This window comes from Nerophis ophidion, linkage group LG16 (genome assembly GCF_033978795.1).
Source record: "Nerophis ophidion isolate RoL-2023_Sa linkage group LG16, RoL_Noph_v1.0, whole genome shotgun sequence".
Classification (NCBI taxonomy): Eukaryota; Metazoa; Chordata; class Actinopteri; order Syngnathiformes; family Syngnathidae; genus Nerophis; species Nerophis ophidion.
The window spans coordinates 2,267,142-2,284,956 of record NC_084626.1 but is presented as its reverse complement, the minus strand read 5'-3'; the positions used below and the strand labels follow the sequence as shown (position 1 = coordinate 2,284,956).

Sequence of the window (17,815 nt, the reverse complement as noted above, 5' to 3'; positions counted from 1 at the left end):
GCAAGATCATTATTATGAAAATATGACAGAGAGGAAGGCGAGAAACACTTTTTATTTCAACAGACTCTCGCGCTGTACCTTCCGTCAAAACTCTAAAGGCGACTGCACATTTCCTATCTTCACAATAAAAGCCCTGCTTCATGCTGCCTGCGCTAACTAAATACAGAGTCTCGGAAAACTGGCGTGCACAAGCGATCCCTCAGAAAGCTGGCGTGCACATCACTTGTGCACGCCAGCTTTCCGAGACTCTTATTTTGTTAGCGCAGGCAGCATGAAGCAGGGCTTTTATTGTGAAGATAGGAAATGTGCAGTCGGCCTTTAGAGTTTTGACGGAAGGGACGGCGCGAAAGTCTGTTGAAATAAAAAGTGTTTCTCACCTTCCTCTCTGTCATTTTTTCATAATAATGAACTGGCAGCAGCCAGCGTCATCTCACAAGACCCTCGGGTGCCGTGAATGTCAATCAAGCAAGCTACGGAATTTGCCGCCAATGTTTTTCTTGTAAAGTGTATGGAAGCTGGATGAATTAGATGCCAAAAACCAACCACTTTCATGTGGTATTGTACAGAAAGGACAACTTTTTTTCTCCTCCATTTGAAAATGTGGGCGTTATCATCATTACTGTCTGATTCCAATCAATGCAAGTCATCAGAATCAGGTAATACACCAACTTATATTCTTGTCTTCGTGAAAGAAAGACATCTATATGTGTTACACATGCTTGTATTATCATTGAACACATTTAACTTGTTTACAAAAATGTCTCTTTCATAAATAAATAAATATAAATGCTATATATAAATGAGGTAGATCCCCTCGAGTTGGTCAATTGAAAAGTAGCTCGCCTGCAGAAAAAGTGTGGGCACCCCTGGTCTAAATAAATAAACATTGATTGATTGATCGATACTCGCAATAAGTTTTGCTTCAAGCAAACACTTGACTTTTGCATGAACCCCGAGTTGCGTGAAGTCGCGAGGCCCTCGTTAGTTATTAATTCTTCGTGAGATTTCCGACAAAATGCACATTGATTCATAGTTACATCACAGCCGTGGAGACAGTAAAGACCTCCAGAAGACACCAGCGCTGCCTGCGGGAGATGACAAGAAATTGAAGAAATTCTGTTAGTGTGAAAAGTAACGACACAGTTTGATTAAGACCAGTTTTTGTTTGTTTGAATTGGTACAGTTCCGAAAAAAAAAAAAAGTGATTCAACACAATTATTAAAAAAAGTCTGATATGTGCAGGAAACAAAGCCAAAAAGACAAATCCCTTCAAACAAAAAAGTTGTAGCTGAAAACATGGGTTGTGCGACAAAGCTGATGGAACAACTCACATCCACTTCACTCAGAGTCACGTCCACCACACTTCCGATTACGATGACAAAGTCAAAAACATTCCAGGGGTCTCCAAAGTAACCCTGCAAGAGAACAAAATGCAATGATGACTTATCCGTGTTTTGAAAGATACCATTCCTATTGTGTGTATGTCATCATCTGTGGTCCGGATTATGTTTTTTGTTAGTTTTGGACTCTTTTAGTTCCTGTTTGCGCTCACTTGTTTCTTTAGTTACCCTGGCAACTCATTAGTTTCACCTGCAGCTGGTGTTCGGAAACGCACCTGCTCTAATTAAGAGACTATTATTTAAGCCTGTCTTCGCCAGTTAGTCGTCCTGGCGTCGTTGCTCTTTTCATGCCACAGTTTCATGCTTGATTCATGCGATGCCACAGTTCTGTCAAGACGGGGTGGGGGGGGGGGGGAGCAGGAAAGCAGACAGACTACTCGGGACATGGCGTACAGGTATAAACATGATTTAATCTTGAATCTCAAAAGGGTGAAAACAAAAAGGTGCACAAGGCGAAAGCACTACTTGACGAAGGAAACAAAAACTAACACTAATACTAAACTTTGGACATGAAACAAAAGTAGCTAACTGTGGCTTGAATATACAAAACATTACTTGGCATGGCATGAAAAGAACAGAGGCATTGCATGAAATAAGCAAGACTTACTGTGGCAAGAACAGAGCATGAAACGAACGACGACGCCAGGGCGACTGACTGGCAAAGACGAGCTTAAATACAGCCTCAGATTAGTGCTCGGGAAGCAAGTGAGCGGGCAAGCACTAATCAGAGACAGGTAAACATAATGAGTAACCATGGCGACAAAACAAGGCAGTGAAAAAACAGGAACTTAAAGAGTCCAAAAGCCAACGGAACATAGCCAAACTAGACATGATCAAATGACATGACAAGTTCATGTTGCTCGTTTCCATAGTTAAAGCCATTTGTTTCATGTCACCGTTTAGCGCGGGTTTCATGTCTTTAGTTTCATTTTTCATGTCCTCAGTTTTTGCCTTAGCTTCCGCGTGCGATAGGCACGCTTGCCTTTCGGGTTGTTATTTTGTTATTTTGATTAAGACCAGTTTTTGTTTGTTTGAATTGGTACAGTTCCAAATAAACGAACAACGACGCCAGGGCGACTGACTGGCAAAGACAAGCTTAAATACTGCCTCTGATTGGTGCTCGGGAAGCAGGTGAGCGGGCGAGCACTAATCCGAGACAGGTAAACATGAGTAACCATGGCGACAAAACAAGGCAGTGAAAAAACAGGAACTAAAAGAGTCCAAAAGCCAACGGAACATAGCCAAACAAGACATGATCAAATGACATGACAATGTCATGTTGCTCGTTTCAATAGTTAAAGCCATTTGTTTCACGTCACCGTTTAGCGCGGGTTTCATGTCTTTAGTTTCATGTTTCATGTCCTCAGTTTCCGCGTACGACAGGCACGGTTGACTTCGTGTTGTTATTTTGTTTTGTGCTTCAATGAGTGTTAGTTGGGGCCGGGTGACATCAGAAACAAATAATTGTTTTTAAATTCTGTTTCTTTCGGCCACCCGGCCCCAACAAATAGCTTTAATTATGGAAACGAGCAACATGAACTGTGGTATTGCATGAATCAAGCAAGAAACTGTGGCATGAAAAAAGCAACAACGGCAGGACGACTGACTGGCAAAGACAGGCTTAAATAATAGTCTAATTAGAGCAGGTGCGTGTCCGAACACCAGCGGCAGGTAAAACTAACGAGTCACCACGGTAACAAAACAAACAAGGGAGCATAAACAGGAATTAAAAGAGTCCATAACTAACAAAAAATAACAAAAAAATAATCCAGACCACAGATCATGACAGTGTACAGCTAAAATAAGGTTAACATAGTTTTCAAATTTGGCACATAGAAATGTATTGAATTGTGTTATAAAAATAAAAGAGCAAAACATGCTGTTCGAGGGATTATTTTCCTTGGCCATATATTTTATTCTGTTGTAAATACAGTTAACTTCCGTCGTGAAGGATGTTTAAACATTTGTATGAAATATGTTTTTGTGTTATGTAACAGTTTACAAGCGACAAGGAAGCGGAATGCGTATCGAGTTCAGGGTACTTCAAAAGTCTCCCTTGTAAACATTTTATGTCATAATAAAGCCTTTTTGACAGCATTTTATCTACCGTGTTTCCTCGTTGGGCATTTAGACCTTGCACCCGAAAAAGATATGTTCACTTTGTCTTTTCATCTCCATAATATTGCATGAGGTTTCATACTCATTTGGGTAAGCTTTTGCTGTCACTTTGAATGTTCCGTATCTGATTATTTGCTAATTACAGAATTGATGCACTATGGATAAGGAAATCAAACATTACAATTAGAGATGTCCGATAATGGCTTTTTTGCCAATTCTGTCCTACTCTTAATTACTGATTTCAATCCGATACCGATTTATACAGTCGTGGAATTAACACTTATTATGCCTAATTTGGTTGTGATGCCCCTCTGGATGCATTAAACCATGGGTGTCAAACTCTGGCCCGCGGGCCAAATTTGGCCCACCGTGTAATGTAATTTGGCCCTTCAGGCAATATCAAATTAACATTAGAGCTGGCCCGCCGGTATTATAACACCGCATTCACCGCTAATACTCATACTTACCAACCCTCCCGATTTTCCCGGGAGACTCCCGAATTTCAGTGCCCTGGCCAAAAATCCCCCGGGGCAACCATTTTCCAGAATTTCTCTCGATTTCCACCCAAACAACATCATTGGGCACATGCCTTAAAGGCACTGCATTCAACGTCCTCTACAACCTGTCGTCCCGTCCGCTTTTTCTCCATAAAAACATTGTGTCGAACCGGTCACAAACTACAGTATATGCGGACTTTACACACAAACAAGTGAATGCAATCCAATCCAATCCACTTTATTTATATAGCACATTTAAACATCAATAACGTTTCCAAAGTGCTGCACAGCCATGTTAAAAACAATTGTAAAAATAAATAAATAAATAAAATAAAAAAAGTATATATATATATATATTATGCTCCACCAATGACTGAATAAAAACAAAAAATAAATAAATATAAAACCAATAAAAACAATATAAAACAAATATGATTAAAAACTATTTTAAAGGGTAAAATCAATTAAAACAGGCACACTTGGTCAACCGCCATACAGGTCACACTGAGGGTGGCCGTATAAACAACTTTAACACTGTTACAAATATGCGCCACACTGTGAACCCACACCAAACAAGAATGACAACCACATTTAGGGAGAACATCCGCACTGTAACCCAACATAAACACAACAGAACAAATACCCAGAACTCCTTGCAGCACCAGCTCTTCCGGGATGCTACAATATTTGAAAATCGATTTTGTATGTCACTATAAAGTTATACGAGCCTTGCTAGTTCAATATTCAATGCAAAACTTGTTTGGGTCCCTAGCAGAAGGTTAATTTGTTCAACTTTGGCCCGCGGCTTTGTTCAGTTTAAAATTTTGGGCCACTCTGTATTTGAGTTTGACACCCCTGCATTAAACAATATAACAAGGTTTTCCAAAATAAATCAATTCACGTTATGGAAAAAAGTGCCAACATGGCTGTCAAGTTCTAACACTGATGACATCTATTACACAAGACAAGAGGCAAAGAATTGAACAGAGACAGATTTCAATTTGGCTCAATTGAGGAGAAAAGGTGTCACCCACGCTCTGGTGAAAGGTTGTATTTCTCCACATTTATTTGGACTTTCCCTGACCACATGTCAACAGCTTTTTCTAAGGGACGAGGGTGGTCGTATACAGTTTACAGAAAAGGTCGAAAAACAGGTTCAAGTTTCAGGTCTATTTGTCACATGCAGACTACACCACAGTGAAATGCTTTTTTCCATGCTCTTCAGATATTGCGTACAGTGGGATCCAAACACTAGTTGCAGAAACTAATACACTAAATACAAAAGAATACAAAAAATGTAATATCTCTGATGTCCATTAATTACAAGACAATTAAGTTGCACAATAAGTCACAGTAGTTATGGTGGAAGTATCAGTACAAGTAGAAGTACAGTAGTCAAATACAGTACCACTGCAATATCAAATAGTATAACAGTATATACAGCAGGGGATGTCAACCTTTTTGAAACCAAGAGCGACTTCTTGGGTACTGATTAATGCGAAGGGCTACCAGTTTGATACACACTTAAATAACTTGCTAGAAATAGCCAATTTGCTCAATTTACCTTTAACTCTGTTATTATTAATAATTAATGTGTGAATTGTGAATTATATTTACATAGCACTTTTCTCTAGTGACTCAAAGCGCTTTACATAGTGAAACCCAATATCTAAGTTACATTTAAACCAGTGTGGGTGGCACTGGGAGCAGGTGGGTAAAGTGTCTTGCCCAAGGACACAACGGCAGTGACTAGGATGGCGGAAGCGGGAATCGAACCCGCAACCCTCAAGTTGCTGGCACGGCCACTCTACCAGCCGAGCTATACCGCCCCATAATGATATTTATCTTTGTGGAAACACTGATCATCTTAATGATTCCTCACAATAAATATATATATTTTGATGACATGTTTTAAATAGGTTAAAATCCTATCTGCACTTTGTTAGAATATATAACAAATTGGACCAAGCTATATTTCTAACAGATAAATCATTATTTCTTCTAGAGTTTCCAGAACAATTGGTTTTAAAGAAATTCAAAAGACTTTGAAATACGATTTAAATTTGATTCTACAGATTTTCTAGATTTGCCAGAGTATTTTTTTATTTATTTTAATCATAATAAGTGTGAAGAAATATTTCACAAATATTCTTCATCGAAAAGACAGAAAATAAAATTAAGAATTAAAATTAAAATGTATTTATTATTCTTTACAGTAAAAAAATTTATTTACTTGAACATTGATTTAAATTGTCAGGAAAGAAGAGGAAGGAGTTTAAAAGGTAAAAAGGTATATGTGTTTAAAAATCCTAGAATCATTTTTAAGGCTGTATTTTTTCTCTAAAAATGTCTTTCTGAAAGGTATAAGAAGTATAGTAAAAAAATATGAATTTATTTAAACAAGTGAAGACCAAGTCTTTAAAATATTTTCTTGGATTTTCAAATTCTATTTGAGTTTTGTCTCTCTTAGAATCAAAAATGTCGAGCAAAGCGAGACCAGCTTGCTAGTAAATAAATACAATTCAAAAAATAGAGGCAGCTCACTGGTAAGTGCTGCTATTTGAGCTATTTTTAGAACAGGACAGCGGGCGACTCATCGGGTCCTTACGGGCGACCTGGTGCCCGCAGGCACCGCGTTGGTGACCCCTGATATATAGTATGTAGAGTATAGGAAGCAAGAAATATGAAGGTGTCTACAGTTCTTTGGCAGTTGAGTAGTGACAGTAGTATGAACAAAAGTAATGGAACATTATGACTTCTTTATACTCTTGTTTTTACATTATTTTTATATTATTTACAATCATTGAATGAAGGGTATTGTAGTACGGTAATTACAGTGGTAAGTAAAGTGTTTTTACATTATTTTTTACATTATTTACAGTCATTGAATGAAGCGTATTGTAGTCCGGTAATTACAGTGGTAAGTAAAGTGTTTTTAAATTATTTTTACATTATTTACAATCATTGAATGAAGGGTATTGTAGTACGGTAATTACAGTGGTAAGTAAAGTGTTTTTACATTATTTTTTACATTATTTACAGTCATTGAATGAAGCGTATTGTAGTCCGGTAATTACAGTGGTAAGTAAAGTGTTTTTACATTATTTTTTACATTATTTACAGTCATTGAATGAAGCGTATTGTAGTCCGGTAATTACAGTGGTAAGTAAAGTGTTTTTAAATTATTTTTACATTATTTACAATCATTGAATGAAGCGTATTGTAGTCCGGTAATTACAGTGGTAAGTAAAGTGTTTTTAAATTATTTTTACATTATTTACAATCATTGAATGAAGCGTATTGTAGTCCGGTAATTACAGTGGTAAGTAAAGTGTTTTTACATTATTTTTTACATTATTTACAGCCATTGAATGAAGCGTATTGTAGTCCGGTAATTACAGTGGTAAGTAAAGTGTTTTTAAATTATTTTTTTACATTATTTACAGTCATTGAATGAAGCGTATTGTAGTCCGGTAATTACAGTGGTAAGTAAAGTGTTTCTACATTATTTTTACATTATTTACAATCATTGAATGAAGGGTATTGTAGTCCGGTAATTACAGTGGTAAGTAAAGTGTTTTTAAATTATTTTTTACATTATTTACAGTCATTGAATGAAGCGTATTGTAGTCCGGTAATTACAGTGGTAAGTAAAGTGTTTTTACATTATTTTTACATTATTTACAGTCATTGAATGAAGCGTATTGTAGTCCGGTAATTACAGTGGTAAGTAAAGTGTTTTTACATTATTTTTTACATTATTTACAGTCATTGAATGAAGCGTATTGTAGTCCGGTAATTACAGTGGTAAGTAAAGTGTTTTTATATTATTTACAGTCATTGAATGAAGCGTATTGTAGTCCAGTAATTACAGTGGTAAGTAAAGTGTTTTTACATTATTTACAATCATTGAATGAAGGGTATTGTAGTCCGGTAATTACAATGGTAAGTAAAGTGTTTTTACATTATTTACAGTCATTGAATGAAGCGTATTTTAGTCCGGTAATTACAGTGGTAAGTAAAGTGTTTTTACATTATTTTTTACATTATTTACAGTCATTGAATGAAGCGTATTGTAGTCCGGTAATTACAGTGGTAAGTAAAGTGTTTTAAAATTATTTTTACATTATTTACAGCCATTGAATGAAGCGTATTGTAGTCCGGTAATTACAGTGGTAAGTAAAGTGTTTTAAATTATTTTTTTACATTATTTACAGTCATTGAATGAAGCGTATTGTAGTCCGGTAATTACAGTGGTAAGTAAAGTGTTTTTAAATTATTTTTTTACATTATTTACAGCCATTGAATGAAGCGTATTGTAGTCCGGTAATTACAGTGGTAAGTAAAGTGTTTTTAAATTATTTTTTTACATTATTTACAGTCATTGAATGAAGCGTATTGTAGTCCGGTAATTACAGTGGTAAGTAAAGTGTTTCTACATTATTTTTACATTATTTACAATCATTGAATGAAGGGTATTGTAGTCCGGTAATTACAGTGGTAAGTAAAGTGTTTTTAAATTATTTTTTACATTATTTACAGTCATTGAATGAAGCGTATTGTAGTCCGGTAATTACAGTAGTAAGTAAAGTGTTTTTACATTATTTTTACATTATTTACAGTCATTGAATGAAGCGTATTGTAGTCCGGTAATTACAGTGGTAAGTAAAGTGTTTTTACATTATTTTTTACATTATTTACAGTCATTGAATGAAGCGTATTGTAGTCCGGTAATTACAGTGGTAAGTAAAGTGTTTTTACATTATTTACAGTCATTGAATGAAGCGTATTGTAGTCCAGTAATTACAGTGGTAAGTAAAGTGTTTTTACATTATTTTTACATTATTTACAATCATTGAATGAAGGGTATTGTAGTCCGGTAATTACAGTGGTAAGTAAAGTGTTTTTACATTATTTACAGTCATTGAATGAAGCGTATTGTAGTCCGGTAATTACAGTGGTAAGTAAATTGTTTTTACATTATTTTTTACATTATTTACAGTCATTGAATGAAGCGTATTGTAGTCCAGTAATTACAGTGGTAAGTAAAGTCTTTTTACATTATTTTTTACATTATTTACAGTCATTGAATGAAGCGTATTGTAGTCCGGTAATTACAGTGGTAAGTAAAGTGATTCTTGTGCGTGCGGTTTTGTGCATTTTGGATAAGTGCTAATCAGCGGTGCGGTTTTACCATGAATTGATTAACGTGGACCCCGACTTAAACAAGTTGAAAAACTTATTCGGGTGTTACCATTTAGTGGTCAATTGTATGGAATATGTACTGTACTGTGCAATATACTGATAAAAGTATCAATCAATCAAAAAAAGTTGAGCAGTCTGAAGGCTTGGGGACAGAAGCTCCTCCTGAGCCGTGTTGGCTTTGAGACTCCGGTAGTAGGGCTGGGCGTATCGATACTTGGTGAGTATCGGTATCGTATCGATACTGGCGTGATGGTATCGATACTTCAAAAAATTAAGTGAAGTGAAGTGAATTATATTTATATAGCGCTTTTCTCAAGTGACTCAAAGCGCTTTACATAGTGACACCCAATATCTAAGTAACATTTAAACCAGTGTGGGTGGCACTGGGAGCAGGTGGGTAAAGTGTCTTGGCCAAGGACACAACAGCAGTAACTAGGATGGCACAAGCGGGAATCGAACCTGCAACCCTCAAGTTGCTGGCACGGCCACTCTACCAACCGAGCTATGCCGCCCCACAATTAAGCGAATCACTCCAATTTAAAAAAAATGGGAGCGCAGCGCTCCTCACCACTCCACCCTCCTCCCTAGTGATGGGTCGCGAACGAGATTTAAAAACACTTTAAAAATTCATCTTCAACCCAAAATAAAATAAAATAAATACAATTAACATGACGTTTGGTGCGTTTGCGCACACACATCAGTATAATTCGCTCCGAGGTTCACTCGGGCACGCACACACACACGCGTGCGTTTACAGTGCGACTTAATGTCTTGGTTGTAAACTGTAAAGTATTTTATTGCACTAAAATAACAATAAGAATTTCTCAGTTCTTTTGTTTTGTGTTCATTTTTACAACTGTTTAACAACTATTGTTTTCTGTTTTACTTAAGTTATTGTGTGTTGTGAGGCGACTAGCCGAGTTCAGTATTTGTTTTCACCTTATTTGCACAACTTACTTTATTGTAATTGATATTAATACTTTTTCTATTTGAATTTCTCAGTTATTTTGTTTTGTGTTCATGTTTACAACTTTGTTCAATAACTAGAGTTGTGTTATTTACCTTAAGTTTTTGTGTGTTTTGAGGCGACAAGCCAGGTTCAGTAGTTGTTTGCACCTTATTTGCATTACTTTATTGCTATTGATATTACTTTTGTAATACATATTTTATTTTTTGACTTAAATCATTGTCCTGTGTTGTATTATTGTCATAATTTAGACTTTTGACAAGAACAAGAAAGTTTGATCATATTACGCCTGTACTGGCTCACCTGCACTGGCTTCCTGTGCACTTAAGATGTGACTTTAAGGTTTTACTACTTACATATAAAATACTACACGGTCTAGCTCCAGCCTATCTTGCCGATTGTATTGTACCATATGTCCCGGCAAGAAATCTGCGTTCAAAAGACTCCGGCTTATTAGTGATTCCTAGAGCCCAAAATAAGTCTGCGGGCTATAGAGCGTTTTCCGTTCTGGCTCCAGTACTCTGGAATGCCCTCCCGGTAACAGTTCGAGATGCTACCTCAGTAGAAGCATTTAAGTCTCACCTTAAAACTCATCTGTATACTCTAGCCTTTAAATAGACCTCCTTTTTAGACCAGTTGATCTGCCGCTTCTTTTCTTTCTTCTATGTCCCCCCCTCCCTTGTGGAGGGGGTCCGGTCCGATGACCATGGATGAAGTACTGGCTGTCCAGAGTCGAGACCCAGGATGGACCGCTCGTCGGGACCCAGGATGGACCGCTCGCCTGTATCGGTTGGGGACATCTCTACGCTGCTGATCCGCCTCCGCTTGAGATGGTTTCTTGTGGACGGGACTCTGGCTGCTGTCTTGGATCCGCTTTGAACTGAACTCTCGCGGCTGTGTTGGAGCCACTATGGATTGAACTTTCACAGTATCATGTTAGACCCGCTCGACATCCATTGCTTTCGGTCCCCTAGAGGGGGGGGGGTTGCCCACATCTGAGGTCCTCTCCAAGGTTTCTCATAGTCAGCATTGTCACTGGCGTCCCACTGGATGTGAATTCTCCCTGCTCACTGGGTGTGAGTTTTCCTTGCCCTTTTGTGGGTTCTTCCGAGGATGTTGTAGTCGTAATGATTTGTGCAGTCCTTTGAGACATTTGTGATTTGGGGCTATATAAATAAACATTGATTGATTGATAATCAATTAATAAAGGCAAAAGTACAAATTTGTTTTTCAAAAGTATCGCTACCCCGAAGTGCCCCCCCCCAATCAGATGACGACACTTCCGGTATCGGCGATACTGGCCGGTATCGGTCCGGATCGGTATCGATACCCAAATTTGCGATTTTGCCCACCCCTAGGGCTTCACGGTGGCAGAGGGGTTAGTGCGTCTGCCTCACAATACGAAGGTCCTGCAGTCCTGGGTTCAATTCCAGGCCGAGGATCTTTCTGTGTGGAGTTTGCATGTTCTCCCCGTGACTGCGTGGGGTTCCCTCCGGGTACTCCGGCTTCCTCCCACCTCCAAAGACATGCACCTGGGGATAGGTTGATTGGCAACACTAAATTGGCCCTAGTGTGTGAATGTGAGTGTGAATGTTGTCTGTCTATCTGTGTTGGCCCTGCGAGGAGGTGGCGACTTGTCCAGGGTGTACCCCGCCTTCCGCCCGATTGTAGCTGAGATAGGCGCCAGCGGCCCCCGCGACCCCGAAAGGGAATAAGCGGTAGGAAATGGATGGATGGATGGATGGATGCCCACTCCTGACTGCAGCAGCGAGAAGAGGCAGTTTCTTGGGTGGCTCGAGTACCTCACAATCCTCTTGGCCTTGGATCTACACCGCCTGGTCTAAATTTTGCAGATGGTTGGGAGCACACTTCCGATGGTGCGCTCGGCTGATCTGGCCACTCTCTGCGGTCTTGTGCGGTGCATTTCCCATACCAGGAGGTGATATTTCCAGTCATGACCCTCTCTGTTGTGCATGAGTAGAAGTTTCTGAGGATCTTATGGTTTAGCTTAAACTGTCGTTCCTTTTTCACCACTTTGTCTGTGTGTGTGGTCCAGGACAGGTCTTCTGATATTGTCACTCCAAGGTACTTGAAGTTGGTCACTCTCTCGACCGGCGTCCCGTCTATGCTGAGTGGACTGTAGTTCCTTGCCTCCCGTCTCCTAAAATCCACTATGATCTCCTTGGTCTTGCTGACGTTCAGTGCGAGGTAGTTCTCCTGACACCACAGTGCCAGGTTCTTCACTTCACTCAGTTCAAAGAAGAGGTTCGTTAAAAGAGTTCAAAGAGACGTTAAACATCGTTAAACAGTGGAAAAAGGAAGTCGCCAGTAGGGGATTCCGGTCTTGATTCCTCTTCGCTTTCATAGTCCTTGGATCAGACAATATTTTTCTGTTTGATTATAATACATGAAAGAAACAGGAACTCCTTCATCTTGCTTCCCCCCTACACAGTGGAATTTTACAAGCCTTAGGTTCAAAGACAGCTTTTGGCCTTCTCGCCAGGAAATTATTTCAACACAAAGTTTTTTGATAATTTAGATAGAATTATTCTAACAATGGCACTGTCATATTTATTAGTGAAGTCACAAAGCGCATTATTTTTTTTAACATGCCTCAAAACAGCAGCTTGGAATTTGGGACATCCTCCCTCTAAAAGAGCATGAGGAGGTTGAGGTGGGCGGGGTTGACATGGGTTGGGGTTTAGGGGGTAGCGGAGGTGTATATTGTAGTGTCCCGGAAAACTTAGAGCTGCAAGGGGTTCTGGGTATTTGTTCTGTTGTGTTTATGTTAGGGATGCACCGATTAATCGGTAACCGAATATATTCGGCCGAATGTGGCAAAAAAAGCCACATTCGGCCTTCGGTGGAATGAGTTAAAATCAATCAACCAATGTGCAGTGACGTGGTGACGTTGGGATATGTTGTGTACCTGTATAAGTGTATGAGGTTACAAGCACACACTTATTGAGATTTAGTGGGGCCTCTGTTGACATTATTAGCCTGTTGTGTAGGCTACCTGTATAAGTGTATGAGGTTACAAGCACACGCTTAATTGAGATTTACTTGAGCCTTCTGTTTACATTATTAGCATATCTGATGTGGCTAAGCAGACTTTTACCAAAAGGACAATAATTCATTTGTTGTCGGTTTATCCACTTTAATGCACTTTATTTTTTTTTGGAATGCATGTTTTGTTTGAAGGCCTAATATAAATGAAAAACTTTGTGCTTTTTTTGAAAAGCAAAGGCTACTGGAATATTAAAAAAAATGTCAATATTCAATAAAAAAATACTTTATTTGAAAAACATGTCTAAATATTTATTCTAGGCTATTTATGCAATATAAAAAAAATTGTGAAAAACTGCATTCATTATTCGGTATTCGGCCTTCAGCCAAGCGTTTAAATTTTATTCGGCTTCGGCCACAAATTTTCATTTCGGTGCATCCCTAGTTTATGTTGTGTTACAGTGCGGATGTTCTCCCGAAATGTGTTTGTCATTCTTGTTTGGTGCGGGTTCACAGTGTGGCGCATATTTGTAACAGTGTTAAAGTGGTTTATACGATTCTACAGCATATATATATACCCTAGAGAGAAAGTGTCCTCTGCAGTGGACATTTGTTGTTGGTCTAGTTTTGTTATGAATTTCATGAACAAATGGTGCAGTTATGCTTCATATAAATTCCATTACAGAGGACCTAGGTAGCACACAATCTATTATTTGCTTTGCCACCTATAGTCCAGCCTGAAGCGGAAGGCTGTGTTTTCTTTCCATGCTGTATTTCTATCGGCATAGCATAATATGACCTGCATTTAAACAGACTCTAGGATGGAATAACAGTAAGTAAACACATTTCAACGCGCATTAAATGATGTTAGAGGAATAATAACAGAGTTTATAGGCTGACTATATATTGATGTTCACCAACCTTAGCTTTGAAGGCCATGAGTTTCAGGATCATCTCCACGGTGAAGAGCACGGTAAAAATCACATTCAGCATGTCAGACAGGTGTGTGACGTGGTCTGACTGGTTACAATGCTGTGGGTTGAAATATGAAAATGTCATGAGATGAGTTATGATTATGCGCTTGAATACAGTGTGTGGTTGTCTCGTTTGCTCCATTCCTTTTGTGAGCTCTCCAAGGACTTGTTTACGTTTGACACACATACGTCGTGAAAGTTATCAGATTGCTTTTGCTGCGACAACATTCCAGCGCGCCGTATTAATCTATCTTCATAGGTTACTATGGTTACAATGTAGGTGCCAGTGTAAAATCTGCTATTATATAAATAACACATCTATAGAGCCACAACTAGTTTTGATTAATCTTAAGCAGCAGTGTATTTGAGCCAAATATGTATACTGCAAGTGATGCAAATTAGGCAAAACAAAAAAGGTATACTGTATGTGTATACACACACACACACACACACACACACATACACATATAGTCAAAGTCACTCTGGTCTATCTGTTATACAGTGCTCAATACAAAAAAACTCCCCTGAAAAGCAAGGAAACCTGCGAAACAGGCTTGTAGGGATGAAATAACCTCCATGTTTTTCCTGACCTAACGTGTGTGTGTGTATATATATATATATATATATATATATATATATATATATATATATATATATATATATATATATATATATGTTTGATTGGATTATCCAGAGAATAGTGCTCGATACCGTGGTAGAGCGCAATATGGAGGTGTGGGAAAAATCACAAGACTACTTCATCTCTACAGAACTGTTTCATGAGGGGTTCCCTCAATCATCAGGAAATGTTTTTCTCCTGATGATTGAGGGAACCCCTCATGAAACAGTTCTGTAGAGATGAAGTAGTCTTGTGATTTTTCCCACACCTACATATACACACATATACATATAAAGATATATTTATATATATATGTGTGTATATATATATATATATATATATATATATATATATATATATGAGTGTGTATATATATATATATATATATATATATATATATATATATATATATATATATATGCAAATGCAATACAAATGATATTTTCCTACAAAATATTGCAAGACACCAACGTACTGCAGGTATTTTTTTCTAAATCTAATCAAAAGTGTGTTAATGTCATTTTTATGTTGAGCTGTTTCAGAAGGCGTAATGTTTAAAACACATTTCTTTCAAAGCAAACTATTATCTTAGAGAAAGATGTAATTTAAAACATTTGTGCGCACGTACAACACTTAGGACCTTCAGTATATCAGTATTTGGAATTAAAATTATGGAATGGATTAACTAAAAAAAAAAAAAACATCCCTAATATATATTTATATCTAGGTCATGTGTGATGTGTTCATACCTGCATTCCAAGACACATGGTGTTGAGCATAATGAGAAGGAACATGAGGTACTCAAAGTAGCAGGAGGTCACGATGTACCACACTTGATACTGGTATGGGTTCTTGGGAATATAGCAGCGTAGTGGTCGAGCTTTCAGCGCATACTGCACACATTGGCGCTGGAAGGTTAAAGGAAGATATACAGAAGGTACTGTAAGTATATGGGTAATTACCACATTTTGGGTACATAACATGACGTGGTTTCATGTGAACATGCAGCATACACTGCAAAAACTGAAATCTAAGTGAGAACAAATATCTCAAATAAGGTTGACATTTGCTTATTTTCTGTCTGATAAGATCTTTCTTCTCACTAAGCAGATTTTGTTTGAGTTTTTTACATGTTTTAAGGGTTTTGGTCCTAAATGATCTCAGTAAGATATTACAGCTTGCTGATGAGATTGTATGACCCATATTGAGTAAAACAGGCTAGAAACTAGAATATCAAGTGTTACAAAGCTGTGTCATCAACTCCCACAAGTATAAAACTGCTCTTTCAAAGTATTATTTGCTTATTTCAAGCATGAACAAACAAAATCATGACTTTGACACAATTGTGTCTCATAATTAAACAGATGACCACCGAATGGACTTTGCGGTTTTATTTTCAATGAAACAAGAGAAAATACGTACTCATGTACGTATTTTGGGGGCCGGGCTGTGTGTGTGTGTATATATATATATATATATATATATATATATATATATATGTATATATATATATATATACATCCGTGTATAGATATATATATATATATATATATATATACGTATGTATGTATACATATATATATACATATACATATATATATATGCGTATATGTATATGTATACATACATATATATATGCATACATATATATGCGTATATGTATACATACATATATATATGCATACATATATATGCGTATATGTATACATACATATATATGCATACATATATGTATACATACATATATATATGCATACATATATATATATATATATACATACATATATATGCATACATATATATATACATACATACATACATATATATATACACATACATATATATACATACATATATACATACGTATATATATACATACATATATATATACATACAAATATATATACATACATACAGTATATACATACATACACTATATACATATATATATATATATATATATATATATATATATATATATATATATATATATATATATATATATGTGGTGTGGTTTGTGCAGCCCTTTGAGACACTCGTGATTTAGGGCTATATAAGTAAACATTCATTGATTGATAATATATATATATATATATATATATATATATATATATATACACAGGCAAATCATATGGTTAATTGACTGAAAGAGCACGCACTTGGCGCGATGATGTCATATTATCGATGGTAAAATGCATTTTTAGACCATATGATGTGCCTGAGCGGCTCGTAGATCCCGAGAGTAACAAGCGGTTGCCTTGTTGCCTTTCCATTAATAACAATAAACGTGTTTTTAGTGTAAGTTTGCTAGTATCAAGAAATGTAATGTCATATCATTATGTCAAGGTAATGGCACTAGCATTTACTTATTTTAAAAAAATGTTTTAAGATATTGAACAAAAAGGTCTCTTTTTTTTTCTACCAAGATAATTAGTGAGAATATACTTATTTTAAGGTATTTTTGTGTTCATTGAGTTTAGCTAATAGTACTTGTTTTGGAAAGTCTTGACAAGCCAAATTTTATTTTTCTATTGGCAGATGATTTTACTTTGTTTATGTAAAATACCTCTTATTTTTGTATTATTTTTCTTGCTTTTGAACACTGACTTTTTGCAGTGTATGTGGGTTGTATCATTGTCATTAGATGTACTGTTTATGCGTGTCTGTAACCTGAATTCAAAGTGTTAGTATCCTGTGACACTGTTCTGTGTGAACAGCATGATATGGTCAACCTGACCAGTTTTTTAAGCTTTGGAGGTAGTTTACAAGCTGTAGAAAAGGTGGAACGCCTCCTGTGCGAAAGGCGACAGCAGGGAATAGTTGGGACTGGTATGTGAAACACAATACCCAAGACTCTTTGTACCCTGTTGTGTAGAAACCACATGTATACATGTCATATCAGACACACGGTAAAGCTGTGTGAAAAAGCAAACATTGGCGATACGCTCTGTGTAAAAGGCATAGAACATTGATTCTCAAACTGCGGCACATGTACCACTCTTGGTACATGGGCTCAATCGAGTAATACG

General features: G+C 37.0%; 1 protein-coding gene across 1 annotated transcript in view; it reads right to left on the bottom strand.

Annotated features, from left to right (window-relative positions):
- LOC133569972 (dihydropyridine-sensitive L-type skeletal muscle calcium channel subunit alpha-1-like) overlaps positions 1 to 17,815 on the bottom strand; it is a 162,475-nt gene that overhangs the window by 67,356 nt on the left and 77,304 nt on the right. Inside the window, exons 26-29 of the mRNA XM_061922548.1 lie at positions 15,536 to 15,694; positions 14,115 to 14,225; positions 1,332 to 1,415; positions 1,038 to 1,085 (exon numbers count right to left, since the gene is read on the bottom strand). Coding sequence (XP_061778532.1) covers positions 1,038 to 1,085; positions 1,332 to 1,415; positions 14,115 to 14,225; positions 15,536 to 15,694 — 402 coding nt within the window. The remainder of the gene's footprint in view (positions 1 to 1,037; positions 1,086 to 1,331; positions 1,416 to 14,114; positions 14,226 to 15,535; positions 15,695 to 17,815) is intronic.